The sequence below is a fragment of the Salmo salar genome, chromosome 08 (genome assembly GCF_965601325.2).
Source record: "Salmo salar chromosome 08, fSalSal1, whole genome shotgun sequence".
Lineage (NCBI taxonomy): Eukaryota > Metazoa > Chordata > Actinopteri > Salmoniformes > Salmonidae > Salmo > Salmo salar.
The window spans coordinates 25719980-25742266 of record NC_138298.1 but is presented as its reverse complement, the minus strand read 5'-3'; the positions used below and the strand labels follow the sequence as shown (position 1 = coordinate 25742266).

At 47.0% G+C, this 22287-nt stretch overlaps 1 protein-coding gene across 2 annotated transcripts in view; it reads right to left on the bottom strand.

The window, feature by feature from the left end:
• The window catches only part of LOC106610319 (uncharacterized), a 30175-nt gene extending 8811 nt beyond the window's left edge, over window positions 1-21364 (bottom strand). The window contains exons 1-6 of one of the 2 annotated variants that reach the window (XM_014209603.3): window positions 20832-21363; window positions 3942-3983; window positions 3192-3244; window positions 2740-2784; window positions 869-1016; window positions 394-555 (exon numbers count right to left, since the gene is read on the bottom strand). In XM_014209603.3, coding sequence (XP_014065078.1) covers window positions 394-555; window positions 869-1016; window positions 2740-2757 — 328 coding nt within the window. In that variant the 5' untranslated portion in view covers window positions 2758-2784; window positions 3192-3244; window positions 3942-3983; window positions 20832-21363. Of the gene's footprint in view, window positions 1-393; window positions 556-868; window positions 1017-2739; window positions 2785-3191; window positions 3245-3941; window positions 3984-20831 lie in introns of both variants that reach the window. The other variant, XM_014209602.3, reaches the window with a different exon arrangement.
• Window positions 21365-22287: the final 923 nt, after the last annotated feature.

Below are 22287 nucleotides of genomic sequence, written 5' to 3'. Positions count from 1 at the left end.
GCTCCTATCCGCCAGTCAGTGTTGTGTATGTAAATACTGTATATTAACATTTGTATCAACACGCCCACACGATCAGACTGAGCATTTCAATGACAAAAGGAGGCTCAGGAAAACAAATTATACAAAAATATATCTGGAGTTGTTTACATTTCAAAATAAAATGAAGAAGACTGCATCGGGGCTTTAAGTTGTACTTCCTTGACCTTCCCTGGCACAACGCAGCCAACGGAATTGTCCCAAAAGTTCAAATCCAACCAATCTAGCACCCTAGACAGACTCAAGCAAATGAGCAAACATTTCAAATACTATTTGAACCCAGGTCTGCTAATAAGACGACAAGGTGACGCCGACAATGAAAGGACCAGGGAGAGAGGCGACCGTAGCTATACGTACTGAGGTCCAACATGGATGCAGGGTAGTTGCAGGCTCCGTGATAGGCGATCAGGTTGATCTCCCTCTGTCTCTGCTGCTGCTGGACACGCAGCTTGGCCCGCCTGTGGCGGTAGGCACAGCAACAGCTGAACAGAATCACAATGGTCCACAGCAGCCAGAACCCTGCAGGATACAGACACACAGAGACCCTGTCAATACTGAATTGAATTTAAGCAACTTTATTAATCCCAATTATTGAACAGCCTCTGGTACTGTTGCATAATCATCTTGAAAAAGCTTTTATAAATTGAAATGTATTATACCATAATAAGACAAAACTGTCTACAGTTTGATCGGAGGACCAGCCTTAAGGGCTTGCTCATGTTAAACTCCCGATCTGGTCTGGTTACATACCACAATGCATCAGTATAGCTGTGTGACAGAAAATGCTGACAAGACAAGCCTCTTGGCTGGTACTCTAGTGGTTGTTACTCACACCACAGCTCGTAGTAGTAGGTGCAGCATCCTGTCTCCCCACAGCAGTGGCCGGTCTCACACAGGTAGCCTGGGTTGTTGTTGACCCCAGGGCAGTACTTATGACTGAGCATGGGCTGGCTGCCTGAGCCAGCTTGGTCTTTCACCCCCTAGTGGACAAGACATGACATGACAACAACGTACATGGTAAACAACAACACCATGGTCTTTTAGCTTGAGCAGGGTGTTTCTCAAATTTCCAGTTGTGGGGTTGGAGATGAGTACCCCCCTGGGTTGCACTTTTTTGTTCCAGCCCAGCACCATCTCATCTGATTTAACTACTTAACTAGTCATCAAACCCTTGAATAGTTGAGTGGGTCAGACGTGTTAGCGTCAAACAAAAATGTTTTCATTACCTTTACTTAACCAGGTATACACAGCGCATTCGGAAAGTATTCAGACCCATTCCGTTTTTCCACATTTTGATACGTTACAGCCTTATTCTAAAATGGATTAAATAAAAACATTTCCTCATCAATCTGCACACAATACCTCATAATGACAAAGTGAAAACAGGTTTTTAGAAATGTTAGCAAATTTATAAAAATATAAAACAGAAATACCTTATTTACATAAGTATTCAGACCCTTTGTTATGAGACTCGAAATTGAGCTCAGGTGCATCCTGTTTCCATTGATCATCCTTGAGATGTTTCTACAACTTGATTGGAGTCCAACTGTGGAAAATTAAATTGATTGGACATGATTTGGAAAAGCACACACCTGTCTATATAAGGTCCCACAGGTGACAGTGCATGTCAGAGCAAAAACCAAGCCATGAGGTCGAAGGAATTGTCTGTAGAGCTCAGAGACAGGATTGTGTCGAGGCACAGATATGGGGAAGGGTACCAAAAGATGTCTACAGCATTGAAGGTCCCCATAAACACAGTGGCCTCCATCATTATTAAATGGAAGAAGTTCAGAACCACCAAGACTCTTCCTAGAGCTGGCCGTCCGGCCAAACTGAGCAATCAGGAGAGAAGGGCCTTCGTCAGGGAGGTGACCAAGAACCCGATGGTCACTCTGACATACCTCCAGAGTTCTTCTGTGGAGATGGGAGAAACTTCCAGAAGGACAACCATCTCTGCAGCACTCTACCAATCAGGCCTTTATGGTAGAGTGGCCAGACAGAAGCCACTCCTCAGTAAAAGGCACATGACAGCCCGCTTGGAGTTTGGCAAAAGGCACCTAAAGGACTCTCAGACCATGAGAAACAAGATTCTCTGGTCTGATGAAACCAAGATTGGACTCTTTGGCCGGAATGTTAAGCGTCACATCTGGAAGAAACCTGGCATCATCCCTATGGTGAAGCATGGTGGTGGCAGCATGATGCTGTGGGGATGTATCCTTGAGTGGCCCAGTCAGAGCCCGGACTTGAAACCGATCGAACATCTCTGGAGAGACCTGAAAATAATTGTGCAGCGACGCTCCCTATCCAACCTGACAGAGCTTGAGAGTATCGGCAGAGAAAAATGGGAGAAACTCCTCAAATACAGGTGTACCAAGCTTGTAGCGTCACACCCATGAAGACTCGAGGCTGTAATAACTGACAAAGGTGCTTCAACAAAGTACTGAGTAAAGGGTCTGAATACTTATGTAAATGTTTTTATTTTTAATAAATTAGCAAACATATTTAAAAACCTGTTTTTGCTTTGTCATTATGGGGTGTTGTGTGTAGATTGACGAGGGGGGAAAACTATTTAATCCATTTTAGAATATGGCCGTAACGTAATAAAATGTGGAAAAGGTCAAGGGGTCTGAATACTTTCCAAATGCACTGTATGTTTTATTGAGAAACAATGGATAGCAGACATAAACAGAATACATCTCTAACCTTGTTGATGGTTCCCATGTCTGAACCCTTTGGAGACACAGTCGTCTGCAATGAGAAAATAAACGTTATCTAGGAAGTCTTAATCTGGTCTTTCCACACATTCATCATCGTTGACGTGTAATGTAAAACCGCGGAATCACTAAGCTACTGGTTTGACCACTTTGACCAAAACATCCACATGACTGTGGGCTAGCAGGAGTGAAGACTGTGGGCTAGCAGGAGTGAAGACTGTGGGCTAGCAGGAGTGAAGACTGTGGGCAAGCAGGAGTGAAGCACTTAAAGGGATACTTCAGGATTTTGGCAATGAGGCCTGTTATCTAAACCATAGTGGATATCATGCTGAAGATGCTTGTTATAGGTACATAAGTCCAAAGCTGGTTTACGTGTTAATTCAAGGTTAGTTAGCGTGTTAGTGATACCAGGAGAGGGTTTTGCAGTATACACACCCACACCTTTTTCACAGGAGCTGGACAAATAGCTGATCCAATATGTAGAAACCCTGCAGCTTTGAGAGCAGGTAGCAACACAGTGTGAGATGGACATTCCTTGTTTTTTCAGAATGCTTGTTAGCCCTCTAGTGTCCTCCCATATCCCTTTCTCTCTTCACCCCTCCCGCTCTCTCTCTCTCCATCCCCCTTTTTCTTCATTTTGCTTGTTTACCCCCTAGTTCTCTCCATCCCTCCCTCTTTTTTTGCACTCCCTCCCTCCCTCCCTCCCTCCTTCCTTCCTTCCTTCCTTCCTTCCTTCCTTCCTTCCTTCCTTCCTTCCTTCCTTCCTTCCTTCCTTCCTTCCTTCCTTCCTTCCTTCCTTCCTTCCTTCCTTCCTTCCTTCCTTCCTTCCTTCCTTCCTTCCTTCCTTCCTGCCTGCCTGCCTGCCTGCCTGCCTGCCTGCCTGCCTTCCCTCCCTCCCTCCCTCCCTCCCTCCCTCCCTCCCTCCCTCCCTCCCTCCCTCCCTTGTCTTCAGATTCCTAGTTCATCTTCAGTGTTGTACTGTTATTAGCCCCCTATAGTTCCCTCCCTCCCCTACCACTTTCCACCTCCCTCTCTCTCTCCCTCTCTCTCCCTCTCTCTCCCGCTCTCTACCTCTCAACCCTTTTCTTGTTAATCGTTTTCCTTGTTTGCCTCCCACCGCTAGTTCCTTTCTATGTGCTGTGCTGGTTGTTGTGAATGAATGACTGGGGATTGAAAGGTTAGACTCCTTACCTTAGCTGCTGGTCCTTCCGGCCCCTGCAGGGAGATGGTCATCTGGAGAGAGAACAGAGGGGGGGCAGAGTTAATACAGCTGACATTTACACAGGCAGAGCCAGACAGACTGACAGACAGGCTGCACATCAGAGAAAGAGAGGAATGGGAGGAGAGAGAGAGAGAGAGAGGCCAACCCTTCGTTCTGTATTTACAGTTTAGCTAATACATCTAATAAATACAGTCTCCCCATAAAACCTTGTCCAGTTCACTTAACATCTGTAACGCCTAGAAGCCAATATTTATTAGTCTGTTTTTGGGTATACGGTCCCCCCAGTGCCAATATTTATTAGTCTGTTTTTGGGTATACGGTCCCCCCAGTACCAATATTTAGTAGTCTGTTTTTTGGGTATACGATCCTACGATCCTACCTACCCAGACAGCCTGACTGTGGATGTTCACCTATCCAGACAGCCTGATTGTGGATGTTCACCTATACAGACAGTGGACTGTGGATGTTCACCTATCCAGACAGCCTGACTGTGGATGTTCACCTATACAGACAGCCTGACTGTGGATGTTCACCTATACAGACAGCCTGACTGTGGATGTTCACCTATCCAGACAGCCTGACTGTGGATGTTCACCTATACAGACAGCCTGACTGTGGATGTTCACCTATACAGACAGCCTGACTGTGGATGTTCACCTATCCAGACAGCCTGACTGTGGATGTTCACCTATCCAGACAGCCTGACTGTGGATGTTCACCTATCCAGACAGCCTGACTGTGGATGTTCACCTATACAGACAGCCTGACTGTGGATGTTCACCTATACAGACAGCCTGACTGTGGATGTTCACCTATACAGACAGCCTGACTGTGGATGTTCACCTATCCAGACAGCCTGACTGTGGATGTTCACCTATACAGACAGCCTGACTGTGGATGTTCACCTATACAGACAGCCTGACTGTGGATGTTCACCTATACAGACAGCCTGACTGTGGATGTTCACCTATACAGACAGCCTGACTGTGGATGTTCACCTATACAGACAGCCTGACTGTGGATGTTCACCTATCCAGACAGCCTGACTGTGGATGTTCACCTATACAGACAGCCTGACTGTGGATGTTCACCTATACAGACAGCCTGACTGTGGATGTTCACCTATACAGACAGCCTGACTGTGGATGTTCACCTATCCAGACAGCCTGACTGTGGATGTTCACCTATCCAGACAGCCTGACTGTGGATGTTCACCTATCCAGACAGCCTGACTGTGGATGTTCACCTATACAGACAGCCTGACTGTGGATGTTCACCTATACAGACAGCCTGACTGTGGATGTTCACCTATACAGACAGCCTGACTGTGGATGTTCACCTATCCAGACAGCCTGACTGTGGATGTTCACCTATCCAGACAGCCTGACTGTGGATGTTCACCTATACAGACAGCCTGACTGTGGATGTTCACCTATACAGACAGCCTGACTGTGGATGTTCACCTATACAGACAGCCTGACTGTGGATGTTCACCTATCCAGACAGCCTGACTGTGGATGTTCAGACAGACAGACAGACAGACAGACAGACAGACAGACAGACAGACAGACAGACAGACAGACAGACAGACAGACAGACAGACAGACAGACAGACAGACAGACAGACAGACAGACCGACCGACAGACAGACAGACAGACAGACAGACAGACAGACAGACAGACAGACAGACAGACAGACAGACAGACAGACAGACAGACAGACAGACAGACAGACAGACAGACAGACAGACAGACAGACACCTACAGACAGACAGGCCCTACCAGACAGGGTTATGTTCAGTAGTAGGGTACATTTTGCAATGGAAAACGAAAATCTGTGTTCTTATTGAGCAAGTTAAGTTGGTACTAACTTCACTGATTGACTACAGTTAAAACATGTTATTCCTTACTGAACGCGACACAGCATTCACATGAACTGTGGAACAGGACAGTTCCTGTAAAAAGGATTAGTCCATAATCAAGTCAAAAGCACATATTGGCTAAAGGATTTGCATAACCAAAAAAGAGCAATGCGATTGTGATCACTTGTAAGCGTACTATCATCCCAGATACCAGAGTCCATCTGCAATGGAAATCAGTGAGCGAGCCCACTTCACGCTTACAATCCCCAGATACAATACCTCCATTGTACTCAGCACGTCTACCTCAAACACACAACCAAACGCAACGCAACACAACGCCTGTGTGTGTCCATTTCAGACAGACAGGAGGACGGTTGCATAACAGTAAAAGGAAAATGCCTATCTGTTTAGTGTTGCAGTTGACTGCGGGTGTCCAGCCACAGAGGACACAATGCTCGCATGGATGGAGACACTGGGCTTATTTTTACACCCGACTCAGTCTGACTGGACGGCATGTCACCAAACATGCAAATGACCAGTCAGCCTTTTGTCAGCTGACGGTGGGTCTCTGTTGGCCAGGCTGCACTGGGCACTGCATCTCTCTCCCTAATACTGCATCTCTCTCTCTAATACAGCATCTCTCTCCCTAATACTGCATCTCTCTCCCTAATACTGCATCTCTCTCCCTAATACAGCATCTCTCTCCCTAATAATGCATCTCTCTCCCCGATACAGCATCTCTCTCCCTAATACAGCATCTCTCTCCATAATACTGCATCTCTCTCCCTAATACTGCATCTCTCTCCCTAATACAGCATCTCTCTCCCCGATACAGCATCTCTCTCCCCGACACTGCATCTCTCTCCCTAATACTGCATCTCTCTCCCTAATACTGCATCTCTCTCCCTAATACAGCATCTCTCTCCCCGACACTGCATCTCTCTTCCTAATACTGCATCTCTCTCCCTAATACAGCATCTCTCTCCCTAATACTGCATCTCTCTCCCTAATACAGCATCTCTCTCCCTAATACTGCATCTCTCTCCCTAATACAGCATCTCTCTCCCCGATACAGCATCTCTCTCCCCGACACTGCATCTCTCTCCCTAATACTGCATCTCTCTCCCTAATACTGCATCTCTCTCCCTAATACTGCATCTCTCTCCCTAATACAGCATCTCTCTCCCCGATACAGCATCTCTCTCCCCGACACTGCATCTCTCTCCCTAATACTGCATCTCTCTCCCTAATACTGCATCTCTCTCCCTAATACTGCATCTCTCTCCCTAATACAGCATCTCTCTCCCCGATACAGCATCTCTCTCCCTAATACAGCATCTCTCTCCATAATACTGCATCTCTCTCCCTAATACTGCATCTCTCTCCCTAATACAGCATCTCTCTCCCCGATACAGCATCTCTCTCCCCGACACTGCATCTCTCTCCCTAATACTGCATCTCTCTCCCTAATACTGCATCTCTCTCCCTAATACTGCATCTCTCTCCCTAATACAGCATCTCTCTCCCCGACACTGCATCTCTCTTCCTAATACTGCATCTCTCTCCCTAATACAGCATCTCTCTCCCTAATACTGCATCTCTCTCCCTAATACAGCATCTCTCTCCCTAATACTGCATCTCTCTCCCTAATACAGCATCTCTCTCCCCGATACAGCATCTCTCTCCCCGACACTGCATCTCTCTCCCTAATACTGCATCTCTCTCCCTAATACTGCATCTCTCTCCCTAATACTGCATCTCTCTCCCTAATACAGCATCTCTCTCCCCGATACAGCATCTCTCTCCCCGACACTGCATCTCTCTCCCTAATACTGCATCTCTCTCCCTAATACTGCATCTCTCTCCCTAATACTGCATCTCTCTCCCTAATACAGCATCTCTCTCCCTAATACTGCATCTCTCTCCCTAATACTGCATCTCTCTCCCTAATACAGCATCTCTCTCCCTAATACTGCATCTCTCTCCCTAATACTGCATCTCTCTCCCTAATACAGCATCTCTCTCCCTAATACTGCATCTCTCTCCCTAATACAGCATCTCTCTCCCTAATACTGCATCTCTCTCCCTAATACAGCATCTCTCTCCCTAATACTGCATCTCTCTCCCTATTACAGCATCTCTCTCCCTAATACTGCATCTCTCTCCCCAACACTGCATCTCTCTCCCCAACACTGCATCTCCCTCCCCAACACTGCATCTCTCTCCCCAACACTGCATCTCTCTAACCAACACTGCATCTCTCTCCCCAGCACTGTTTGAACTCACACATAGATTTGGTACTAGGCCTATCACCTGAGCCAGCACTGTATTGGAGTCAACCCATAATCACCCATAAGCACATTGCATAATGGAGCCCCAATCGCATACTAGATCAGGGTTATTCGACCTTAACGTAGTTAGGAGCCTGCTGGTTTTCTGTTCTACCTGATAATGAATAGCACCCACCTGGTGTCCCAGGATTAAAGGGGAACAATGAAAAAAAGCAGTGGAACTGTCTTAGAGGTCCAGAGTGTAGTTTGAGGGTACTAGTGCAGACTAACAGAAACTAGTCAGTAGCTAATGACAATGACTGATTTCAAATCAGTTAGTTATGGAAATCCTTCATCTTAACCTTCACACATAGTCAAAACTGTAGCTACTCAACATGTCTCACCACTACACTCTACTACACCCTACTACACACTATTACACACTATTATAAACTACTACACACTATTACACACTACTACACACTATTACACACTATTACACCCTACTACACATTATTACAAACTACTACACACTACTACACACTATTACACACTATTACAAACTACTACACACCACTACACACTACTACACACTATTACAAACTACTACACACTACTACACCCTACTACACACTACTACACACTATTACAAACTACTACACACTACTACACACTATTACACACTATTACACTACTACACACTATTACACACTCTTACACCTTACTACACACTACTACACACAATTACACAATACTACACACTACTACACACTACTACGCACTATTACACACTACTAAAAACTACTACACACTACTACGCACTATTACATACTACTGCGCACTATTACAAGCTACTATACACTACGACGCACTACTACACATTACTACACACTACTAAAAACTAGTACCTATAACTACACATTACTACACACTACTACACACTACTACACACTATCAGGGTTGACCCAGAGTCCTCCTAGTAGTCTCCATCCATCCAACTCCTGCTGCTCTCTAACAAAGTGAGGCACTGCAGCAGCAGTAGAGTACAGGGGGAGGACAAGCAGCTGGCGTCTGTGCCAGGTATTGATCAAACAGTAGCAGAGCAACACGCTCACACACACACACACACACACACACACACACACACACACACACACACACACACACACACACACACACACACACACACACACACACACACACACACACACACACACACACACACACACAGACACACACACACACACAGAGAGAGAGAGAGACACACACAGCAGTAGCAGAGGAGTGTGAGACTAGTTTGGGATAAACATTACACAGGCAGCTCCGGACTGGAAACCTCACTCCGTCAACGGCAGGACCACTAACAGCAGATGTCAGCCTGGTTAGAGGAGTGAAGATAGTAATGTACTGTTACTGGACAGCGTGAACGGAATATCAGAGATTTTACAAAACATCTAGATAATCTTGTATCCCGTTGTTTGGTCACACTTTATTTGGATAGGTCCCTATATGTGTTCTACAGATCTATCAACAAACTATCAACTGTAACTCTGTTGATGGTCAACAGCTTTCAGGTTATGGTTAGGGTCAGGTTCAGGGTTAGAGTAAGATGTATCCCAACACTTTGGAAATTGTGATTGGCTGAGAGAGGGAAAAAAAATAAGAATTGCTCTTTAGGTTGGTTGCAACTTATACCAGTCCATCTTGACTCAAGATGTAACAAGGATGAAGACTGCAGTATTGACAGTTTGATGCGATTACCACTGAGAGCAAGAGAGATGTTGTCAACAGTGTCAGCAGGACTGTCAACTGGTTGCTGTAGAATTGAGTATAAGACCTACTGTATCTGACTGGGAGTATGAGACCTACTGTATCTGACTGGGAGTATGAGACATACTGTATCTGACTGGGAGTATGAGACCTACTGTATCTGACTGGGAGTATGAGACCTACTGTATCTGACTGGGAGTATAAGACCTACTGTATCTGACTGGGAGTATAAGACCTACTGTATCTGACTGGGAGTATGAGACCTACTGTATCTGACTGGGAGTATGAGACCTACTGTATCTGACTGGGAGTATGAGACCTACTGTATCTGACTGGGAGTATGAGACCTACTGTATCTGACTGGGAGTATAAGACCTACTGTATCTGACTGGGAGTATGAGACCTACTGTATCCACTGGGAGTATAATACCTACTGTATCTGACTGGGAGTATGAGACCTACTGTATCTGACTGGGAGTATGAGACCTACTGTATCTGACTGGGAGTATAAGACCTACTGTATCTGACTGGGAGTATGAGACCTACTGTATCTGACTGGGAGTATAAGCCCTACTGTATCTGACTGGGAGTATGAGACCTACTGTATCTGACTGGGAGTATGAGACCTACTGTATCTGACTGGGAGTATGAGACCTACTGTATCTGACTGGGAGTATAAGACCTACTGTATCTGACTGGGAGTATAAGACCTACTGTATCTGACTGGGAGTATAAGACCTACTGTATCTGACTGGGAGTATAAGACCTACTGTATCTGACTGGGAGTATAAGACCTACTGTATCTGACTGGGAGTATAAGACCTACTGTATCTGAATGGGAGTATTAGACCTACTGTATCTGACTGGGAGTGATCGGCAACAACAACTCAGTAAATGCATTTCACTGGCGTAGGATGGGATTTCCGGCAGCCAAACAGTCTTATCTACAGGAAGAGAAGTCTTGTAATATCACAGGCCTCCACTCTGCTGTAAAGTTGAGAGTCTGTGGTTTAGCCCACCACATCATACATCATACATTACTGGATCTGAAGAGGTCATTCAATCATCCCCCGAGACCATGTTAAAAACCACAAGACACCTCTACTACAAGTTGTAGATGTCTCCCACACTAACACCTAACCACGGCGCAAAGCCACAGACAGACAGCAAGGCAAGCAGCTTAAAACACTTCCTCACTTCCTGCCTGTTCACCAGTTTGTGTGTGTGTGTGTGTGTGTGTGTGTGTGTGTGTGTGTGTGTGTGTGTGTGTGTGTGTGTGTGTGTGTGTGTGTGTGTGTGTGTGTGTGTGTGTGTGTGTGTGTGTGTGTGTGTGTGTGTGTGTGTGTGTGTTGCTGGGTTAGATAACGGCAGTCCTGGCCTTGTGAGATATGATGGTTCTGTAAAGAGAGTAAGAAAACAAGCCAGACTGAGGGGAGACAGAGTTAACCCAGGCACCTCTTACACAATAGGCTATACACTCAGAAACAAAGGTGCTATCTAGAACCTGAAATGGTTCTTTGGTTGTCCCCATAGGAGAACCCTTTGAAGAACCCTTTTTGGTTCCAGGTAGAACGCTTTTGGGTTCCATGTACAGAAAACCCTTTCCACAGAGGGTTCTACTTGGAACCAAAAAGGGTTCTCCTATGGGGACATCCAAAGAACCCTTTTGGAACCCTTTTTCTACGAGCTAAAGTGAACACAGGAGCATCCTGGACAGATGCAAAGGAGCTGATTGTTCTGGCAGAAGAGACCGTTAGCTAAGACCACTTAAACAGCGACCAATGGAAGTTATGAAGAAACATTGTCCTCCTAGAGATACAGTGAGGGAAAAAAGTATTTGATCCCCTGCTGATTTTGTACGTTTGCCCACTGACAAGGAAATGATCAGTCTATCATTTTAATGGTAGGTTTATTTGAACAGTGAGAGACAGAACAACAACAAAATCCAGAAAAACGCATGTCAAAAATGTTATGAATTGATTTGCATTTTAATGAGGGAAATAAGTATTTGACCCCCTCTCAATCAGAAAGATTTCTGGCTCCCAGGTGTCTTTTATACAGGTAACGAGCTGAGATTAGGAGCACACTCTTAAAGGGTGCTCCTAATCTCAGTTTGTTACCTGTATAAAAGACACCTGTCCACAGAAGCAATCAATCAATCAGATTCCAAACTCTCCACCATGGCAAAGACCAAAGAGCTCTCCAAGGATGTCAGGGACAAGATTGTAGACCTACACAAGGCTGGAATGGGCTACAAGACCATCGCCAAGCAGCTTGGTGAGAAGGTGACAACAGTTGGTGCGATTATTCGCAAATGGAAGAAACACAAAATAACTGTCAATCTCCCTCGGCCTGGGGCTCCATGCAAGATCTCACCTCGTGGAGTTGCAATGATCATGAGAACGGTGAGGAATCAGCCCAGAACTACACGGGAGGATCTTGTCAATGATCTCAAGGCAGCTGGGACCATAGTCACCAAGACAACAATTGGTAACACACTACGCTGTGAAGGACTGAAATCCTGCAGCGCCCACAAGGTCCCCCTGCTCAAGATAGCACATATACATGCCCGTCTGAAGTTTGCCAATGAACATCTGAATGATTCAGAGGACAACTGGGTGAAAGTGTCGTGGTCAGATGAGACCAAAATGGAGCTCTATGGCATCAACTCAACTCGCCGTGTTTGGAGGAGGAGGAATGCTGCCTATGACCCCAAGAACACCATCCCCACCGTCAAATATGGAGGTGGAAACATTATGCTTTGGGGGTGTTTTTCTGCTAAGGGGACAGGACAACTTCACCGCATCAAAGGGACGATGGACGGGGCCATGTACCGTCAAATCTTGGGTGAGAACCTCCTTCCCTCAGCCAGGGCATTGAAAATGGGTCGTGGATGGGTATTCCAGCATGACAATGACCCAAAACACACGGCCAAGGCAACAAAGGAGTGGCTCAGGAAGAAGCACATTAAGGTCCTGGAGTGGCCTAGCCAGTCTCCAGACCTTAATCCCGTAGAAAATCTGTGGAGGGAGCTGAAGGTTCGAGTTGCCAAACGTCAGCCTCGAAACCTTAATGACTTGGAGAAGATCTGCAAAGAGGAGTGGGACAAAATCCCTCCTGAGATGTGTGCAAACCTGGTGGCAAACTACAAGAAACGTCTGACCTCTGTGATTGCCAACAAGGGTTTTGCCACCAAGTACTAAGTCATGTTTTGCAGAGGGGTCAAATACTTATTTCCCTCATTAAAATGCAAATCAATTTATAACATTTTTACATGCGTTTTTTTGGTTTGTTATTTTTTTGTTGTTATTCTGTCTCTCACTGTTCAAATAAACCTACCATCAAAATTATAGACTGATCATTTCTTTGTCAGTGGGCAAACATACAAAATCAGCAGGGGATCAAATACTTTTTTCCCTCACTGTATATTATTATCATCACAAGGTAAATGGTTAGGAACGTTCATAGCACAATGCCTGATGGACAGTCAACAGTGTGTGTGTGTGTATGTGTATGTGTATGTGTGTGTGTGTGTGTGTGTGTGTGTGTGTGTGTGTGTGTGTGTGTGTGTGTGTGTGTGTGTGTGTGTGTGTGTGTGTGTGTGTGTGTGTGTGTGTGTGTGCGCGTGCGTGCGTGCGTGCGCGTGCAAGAAATTCAGCTATGATAGCAAACACCTACAGTAGCGGAGTTTTCTTCTTAGTGAGAGTATTCAATAGGAGATAACTTCTTTAACATACACACTAACACATGAATAATACCCGCTACAACTAAGCCTACAATCAATGTAAAGATCATCTTGAGAATGGTAATTGCACTGTCAACGGGTGTACTTGAGGCGAAGTCAGGTGCAGGAGAGTAGCGTGATGTAAACAGGCGCACTTTATTTTAGTTCCAAAAACCTGAGCACTACATAAATAAAACAAACTCAAAACATAGAACATCATAAAAGTAAAGTGCGTAATAAAAAAACATAATAACAGGAAACATTTACACACAAAACATGATGGGAAACAGAGGGTTAAATACAAGTAGATTGATTGGGGAAATGAAAACCAGGTGTGTATGGAAACAAGACAAGACAAATGGATATATGAAAAATGGAGCGGCGATGGCTAGAAAGCCGGTGACGTCGATCGCCCGAACAAGGAGAGGAGCCGACTTTGTCGGAAGTCGTGACAGTACCCCCCCCCTTGACGCGCGGCTCCAGCAGCGCGCTGACACCTGCCTCGAGGACGACTTGGAGGACGAGGTGCAGGGCGATCCGGCCGGCAACGGTGAAACTCCCGCAGCAGTTCAGGATCCAAAACATCTGCAACCGGAACCCAGCACCTCTCCTCCGGCCCGTACCCCTCCCACTCCACGAGGTACTGAAGGCCCCCCACCCGACGCCTCGAATCCAGGATAGAACGAACGATGTACGCCGGGGCCCCCTCGATGTCCAAAGGGGGCGGAGGGACCTCCCGCACCTCAGATTCCTGGAGCGGACCAGCCACCACCGGCCTGAGGAGAGACATATGGAACGAGGGGTTAATACGATAATCAGAGGGAAGCTGTAATCTATAACATACCTCGTTCACCCTCCTCAGGACTTTAAATGGCCCCACAAACCGCAGACCCAGCTTCCGGCAGGGCAGGCAGAGGGCAGGTTACGGGTCGAGAGCCAGACCCGGTCCCTGCGGTGACGGTCCGCGCTGGCTTTCTGGCGACGCGCGGCTCACTGGAGATGGACATGGGTGGCCTTCCATGTCTCCTCCACGCGTCTAAACCAGTCGTCTACCGCAGGAGTCTCGGTCTGACCCTGATGCCACGGTACCAGAACCGGCTGGTACCCCAATACGCACTGAAAGGGGGAGAGGTTAGTGGAGGAGTGGCGAAGCGAGTTCTGTGCCATCACGGCCCAGGGCACAAACGCTGCCCACTCCCTCGGCCGGTCCTGGCAATAGGACCGCAGAAACCTGCCCACATCCTGGTTGACTCTCTCTACCTGCCTGTTACTCTCGGGGTGAAAACCTGAGGTAAGGCTAATCGAGACCCCCAGATGTTCCATGAACGCCCTCCAAGCTCTCGACGTGAACTGGGGACCCCGATCTGACACTATATCCTCAGGCACCCCGTAGACGTGTGTAAACAGGGCTCCGTAGGGAGACCAGGCAGAGGGAGGAGACGACAACGATCCACAACGACCAGGATCGTGGTATTTCCCTGTGAGGGAGGAAGATCCGTTAGGAAATCTACTGACAGATGTGACCAAGGTCGTTGTGGAATGGGTAAGGGATGTAACTTACCTCTGGGCAGGTGTCTCGGAGCCTTACTCTGGGCACACACCGAGCAGGAGGAGACATAAAACCTCACGTCCTTAGCCAAAGTGGGCCACCAGTACTTCCCAGTCAGACAGCGCACCGTCCGACCGATCCCCGGATGACCAGAGGAGGGAGACGTGTGGGCCCAAAAGATCAACTGGTCACGGACAGCAGACGGAACGTACATACGCCTTACGGGACACTGGAGGGGAGCGGGCTCTGTACGCAACGCCTGCTCATTGTCCGCATCCAGATCCCACACGACTGGCGCTACCAGGCAGGAGGCCGGGATTATGGGAGTCTGATCCATGGGCTGCTCCTCTGTGTCATACAGCCGGGACAGTGCGTCTGCCTTCGCATTCTGGGAACCTGGTCTGTAGGATAGGGTAAACACAAAACAGGTAAGGAACATGGCCCACCTTGCCTGATGAGGATTCAGTCTCCTCGCTGCCCGGATGTACTCCAGGTTGCGGTGGTCAGTCCAGATGAGAAAAGGGTGTTTAGCCCCCTCAAGCCAATGTCTCCATGCTTTCAACGCTTTAACCACAGCCAACAACTCCCGGTCCCCCACATCATAGTTACGCTCCGCTGGGCTGAGCGTCCTCGAGAAGAAAGCACATGGGCGGAGTTTCGGTGGCGTGCCCGAGCGCTGTGAGAGCACGGCTCCTATCCCAGCCTCGGATGCGTCCACCTCCACTATGAATGCCAAAGAGGGATCCGGATGGGCCAGCACTGGAGCCGAAGTAAACAGAGCCCGTAGTTGCCCAAAAGCCCTGTCCGCCTCAGCCGACCACCGCAACCTTACAGGACCCCCCTTCAGCAGCGAGGTAATGGGTGCAGCAACCTGGCCAAAACCCCGGATAAATCTCCGGTAGTAAACCCTAAAAATCGCTGCACCTCCTTTACCGTGGTGGGAGTCAGCCAATTATGCATGGCTGCAATGGGGTCACTCTCCATCTCCACCCCTGATGTGGAAATGCGATACCCTAGGAAGGAGACGGCCTGCTGAAAAAACAGGCATTTCTGAGCCTTAACTTACAGGTCATGCTCCAACAGTCGTCCAAGTATCTTGCGCACCAAGGACACATGCTCGGCGCGTGTAGCGGAGTAAATCAGAATGTCATCGATATACACCACTACACCCTGGCGGTGCAGGTCCCTGAAAATCTTGTCTACAAAGGATTGGAAAACTGATGGAGCATTCATCAACCCGTACGGCATGATGAGGTACTCATAATGCCCTGTGGTGGTACTGAACGCTGTCTTCCACTCGTCTCCCTCCCGGATACGCACCAGGTTATACGCACTCCTGAGATCTAGTTTCGTGAAGAAGCGCGCCCCATGCATTGACTCAATCGCCGTGGCGATAAGAGGTAGCGGGTAACTGTACTTCATCGTGATTTGATTGAGACCTCTATAGTCAATGCACGGGCGTAAACCTCCATCCTTCCTCTTCACAAAAAAGAAACTCAAGGAGGCGGGTGAAGTAGAGGGCCGAATGTACCCCTGACGCAGGGATTCAGAGACATATGTATCCATAGCCACCATCTCCGCTTACGACAGAGGATACACGTGACTCCTGGGAAGCGCAGCGTCTGCCAGGAGATTTATCGCACAATCCCCCCGTCGATGAGGTGGTAATTGAGTCGCCTTCGCGAAATCGGCATATTCTGGGGGGATGTGCACAGTTGAGAACTGGTCTGGACTTTCCACCGTGGTAGCACCAACAGAAACCCCTACACACCTCCCTGAGCACTCTCACAACCATCCCGTGAGAGCCCTCTGTTGCCAGGAAATAGTGGGGTTATGCAGAGCCAACCAAGGAAGGCCTAGTACCACAGGAAACGCAGGAGAGTCAATGAGAAAGAGACTGATTCTCTCCTCATGATTCCCCTGCATAACCATGGCCAAGGATATGGTGGCCTCCTTGATTAGCCCGGACCCTAATGGTCAACTATCTAGAGCGTGTACCGGGAAGGGTCTAACTATAGGAAAAATGGGGATCCCTAACCTAATGGCTAATGCTCTGTCGATAAAATTCCCAGCTGCGCCTGAATCGACGAGTGCCTTATGCTGGGAATGTGGGGAAAACTCAGGTAAACAAACAGGCACAAAGAGTTGATCAACAGAGGACTCTGGATGAGTGTGGTGCAAACTCGCCTGGGGTGACGCCAGAGTGCCCTGCCTGTTACCTCAACTCCCAGAGAAACCAACACGGCACCGGCCGGCAGTGTGTCCTCTGCGGCCACAGATGGCGCACGTGACGGCTCCTCCTCCAGTCTCCCTATGAGCAGCCCTTCCTAACTTCATGGGCACCGGAGCGGGGGTACTGGACAATGAAACCGACAGAGCCCCCTCTGGACGTCCGCGGGTGACCAGCAGGTTATCCAACCGGATGGACAAATCCACCAGTTGGTCGAAGAAAATGGTGGCATCCCTGCAGGCCAGCTCACATCGGACGTCCTCTCGTAGGCTGCATCGATAGTGGTCGATGAGGGCCCTGTCGTTCCAGCCTGCTCCGGCGGCCAAGGTCCGGAATTCCAGGGCGAAGTTCTGGATGCTCCTCGTCCCCTGTCTCAAATGGAAGAGCCTCTCCCCCGCCGCTCTGCCCTCAGGTGGATGGTTGAAGACGGGTGAACTCCTCAAAGTGGTCTTGCGCCGTGTCTCCTTCTCTCCACACGACGTTTGCCCACTCTAGCGCTCTTCCTGTGAGGCAGGAGACAAGGGCGGCCACTCTCTCCCCTCCTGAGGGAGCTGGGTGCACAGTGGCCAGGTAGAGGTCCAGTTGTAACAAGAATCCCTGGCACTGTGCTGCCGTTCCATCATTCCCACTGGAACTCTCTCCGGATGGAACGGATGGAGACAACCCCGGTTGTGCTGGTCAAGGCACTGGAGAGACTTCTTGTCTCTCCCAGCGGTCCATGGTCTGGACAACGCGATCCATCATGGCACCAAGATGTTGTAACATGGCCGAATGTTCCTGGACGCGCTCCTCGACTCCTCTAACCAGGGTACCTGCTCCTGCTGACTCAATTGGAGGTGTGTAATGCTGTCAACGGGTGTATTAGAGGCGAAGTCAGGTGCAAGAGAGTAGAGTGATGTAAACAGGCGCACATTATTTTAGTTCCAAAAACCTGAGCACTACATAAATAAAACGCACTCAAAACACAGAACATCAAAAAAGTAAAGCGCATAATAAAACACCATAATAACAGGAAACAATTACACACAAAACATGATGGGAAACAGAGGGTTAAATACAAGTAAATTGATTGGGGAAATGAAAACCAGGTGTGTATGGAGACAAGACAAGACAAATGGATATATGAAAAATGGAGCGGCAATGACTAGAAAGCCAGTGACGTCGATTGCTGAACGCCGCCCGAACAAGGAGAGGAGCCGACTTCGGCGGAAGTCGTGACATGCACATATTCTTGTAGCTGACTTGTTCTGTATATACCATGCCATGCCGGGAAGACCTCTAGGCCTATACAGGGCCGGATTAAGAAATCATGGGCCCGGACTTTTTTTTTTTTTATAGCCCCCTGCCCCGCCGCCGTCCTACCCATTTCCCTTCTATGGATTATATGTCTATGGTCACATAGCAAGAAGCTGGAGCTGATATTTGGAGTGAATGTTGCCCAAACTGTGGCCTTCCCGACTGTAGGCATACCGGTAACTGCCAAAATAAAGGAAACACTTGAGTAAACAAGGGATACATTATATATGTTATGGTGTTGGTTTAGGTCCACTTGTAGAATCTATGCCAAGGTGCATTGAAGCTATTCTGGCTTGTGGTGGCCCAACACCCTATTAAGACACTTTATGTTGGTGTTTCCTTCATTTTGGCAGATATCTGTATGTGCTTTATTGGGATAAACTGTTGATTCTCTGGTGCTAAATTATGCTCTCTGGTGTATTTTGAACATTGAGAGTGGGCTCCTGTGGTTGTATAAAAATTATAATAAAAAAAATTACATCATTTGTTTTTTGTTGCTGTTTTTTTTGCCTCTTGGGCCCCCTATGAATTTGGGCCCAGACCATTATTCACACAATTGACCAGTCACATTTAATTATAATGCAGTTTACTTAAATGTATTTAATACTCAGTTACCCAATCAAGGCAGGGCCCCCCAGTTACCCACGTGTCCCCCTACCTCCTGTCCTCCCCATCTGATGATTAGCAGAGTGGCAGCAGAATAAAGCAGGCTGTCTACACTCATTGAGAGTGGGCTCCTGAGTCTTCCTGTGGTTGGCGGTTTAAGAAATATACTACATATATAATGTACAGTAAGGGAAAAAACAGAGGAACTCTAGAGCTCTGTCAGAGTGACCATCGGGTTCTTGGTCACCTCCCTGTCAAAGGCCCTTCTCTACCGATTGCTCAGTATGGCCGGGCGGCCTGCTCTAGAAAGAGTCTTGGTGGTTCCAAACTTCTTCCATTTAAGAATGATGGAGGCCACTGTGTTCTTGGAGACCTTCAATGCTGCATACATTTTTTGGTACCCTTCCCCAGATCTGTGCCTCGACACAATCCTGTCTCTGAGCTCTAGACAATTCCTTCGACCTCTTTGGTTTGATTTTGCTCTGACATGCGCTGTCAACTGTGGGACCTTATATATACAGGTGTGTGCCTTTTCAAATCATGTCCAATCAATTGAATTTACCACAGGTGGACTCCAATCAAGTTGTAGAAACATCAAAAGGATGATCAATGGAAACAGGATGCACCTGACCTCAATTTTGAGTCTCATAGCAAAGGGTCTGAATACTTATATAAGTAAGGTATTTCTGTTTTCCCATTTTAATAAATGTGCAAAAATATATAAAAACCTGTTTTTGCTTTGCCATTATGAGGTATTGTGTGTAGATTGCTGTGGATTTTATTTTATTTTATACATTTTCAAATAAGGCTGTAAAGTAACAAAATGTGGAAAATGTCATGGGGTCTGAATACTTTCCGAAGGCACTGTATTTCCTTCATAGTTGTTTTTTTTTTTTTGCCTCTGTGGCCCCCCACGGGCCTGGGACCAGGGACTTCAGCCCTGGTAAACCCCTGCATTATCCCGGCCCTTGGCCTATAGCTCATTGAATCAGCACTATAGTATTTCATCATTGGCAGAGTGGTTATAAATTACCTTTATTATGCGGGGTCGGGAGCTAAAAGCACTTCTAATTATGGGCTGTGTAAAATTGAGGTCATTCTTTGGTGCATTACAGCAAATTAATTTCCAGACAAAGAGATGAGGAAATCAACTTTCAGATATCAGCAACACATCTTAAAATAAAACATAAATGAAAGTATAATCATGCACTTGTGTGTGTGCTGTACAACAAGTCTATTTATGCTCAAAAAGCCTGATTTAGAAAAACTTGAACTTCAGACTGTCCATAAAATCTTAGTCTTGTGAAGCCTAAATATTTGTTGCAATATCAATTGAATTATTTCCAACAATAACAGATATCCACTGAATCGACGGTATGACAACAAATCCGTGCAATCTAGGAACATTGCTTAGAAAACATCACAACGGCATACACAGTAGCATAATACCCCTGCAGTATAATATTGACCAGTTGTTGACAAAATCACCATAACTCACAGCAATCATATCAAGCGAAGATGTTGATAATACAAAATGTGTAAGTCAACATACCGCCTCTGCTTTGAGTCCTAGGCAGAACGTCAACGTTTTCTCTGGATCCATGGCCAGGGGCAGCAGAGATTTAGAACGACAACAGAGAGAGAGAGAGTGGAAAACACAGAGGACTGGGATCTATCTTATTGAGCTAAGCCCCCATCTCTCTCCCACATTGAATCCACAGCACAGCAGCCTGCTGCTCCGCCATTCCCCGCGCGGAGAGAACGCCCCTCCCCGAATCCGATACTATCCGGGATACCGCCGCGGCCAATCCAACAATGGTACAGGCTTCGCGATATCGACAAGGGAACTGAAAGCGTCCCAATGGCAAACGGCGCTCAGGTGTTTTCTCTTCCAGCTCGTGGGAAGATGGAGGATTCAAGTTTTCTTTTTTTCCTCGTTGGTGGTACGGGGGCGCTCTTTAAATGATGTCATGTAATTCCAGCCCTCTCAAACTGGGAAAAGAGGAGAGGGCTGTGCAGATGATTGGACGTCACCGGTCTAACTCTGGTTCCTGGCAACAGTCGCAGAGGCTGAGAAAGCGATGGCTGCTTAGTAGAGCTCCGTTTTAAACGACTTTTATTCCAAGTTCAATGTCTTGCGTTGTGTAGATTTGCAAGCAACGTATTTTCTATTTCTTTTTATAGGGGCCTAATTGTTTTAGCCACCATGAGGGCTAGGGATGGGGTAGGGATGCTTGGCCAAGGTCATCCGATAAAGACATGCATGTTGAAATAGATAACGTTAGAGGGGGACACATTTCATTCCAAGTGAGACAAGAAAACAGAAGTGAATATACACGCAGTACATTGACTGAGACAACAATGTGTTGCTTATTACTGTCATGTTACATACCCCTACACGTGTAAAGTGTACAAAACCCCTATGTGTGTGTGTGTGAACTGCAGCTGTTTTATGTAGGACAGGTTATCCTATCCTAACACCAAATCCATAAAAAGGAAGTACCTTACATAAGTACTTGGGGGAAATCCACAGGACAAACGCTGCAACATTCCTATTGTCCACAAGGTGGGAGCAGACTATTGGTAATGTAATGTTGGTGCCCTACTTTTACAGCAGTGATGAAAACCTTTACAATTACAAATAATCATGCTTGATTTGTGGTAAAATTACCGAAGTGAATATTGACAGAAATAATTGTGAACATTTTCATCTCATGTAATGGATATCCATCATTGAACTTAACGCTTTTATTTTCACACATTTCTACAATTACTTCTGCCAATATTCATTTAATTTTACAGCAAATCAAAAGGTTTAAAGGTTTTCATGGTCTCAGCTAATGAAGCTGTGTGCGTGTGCGCACGCACACGAGTGCGTATGTGTGCACCTGGGTATGTGTACATGCAAGAGTGTATGTGTGTGTGTGCAGTATGTAATCTTCCTAGTGAGTCACTGGGTATTGGTGATTGGGCATGGCCCTGGTTAGCACGATGGGGCATTATGACAC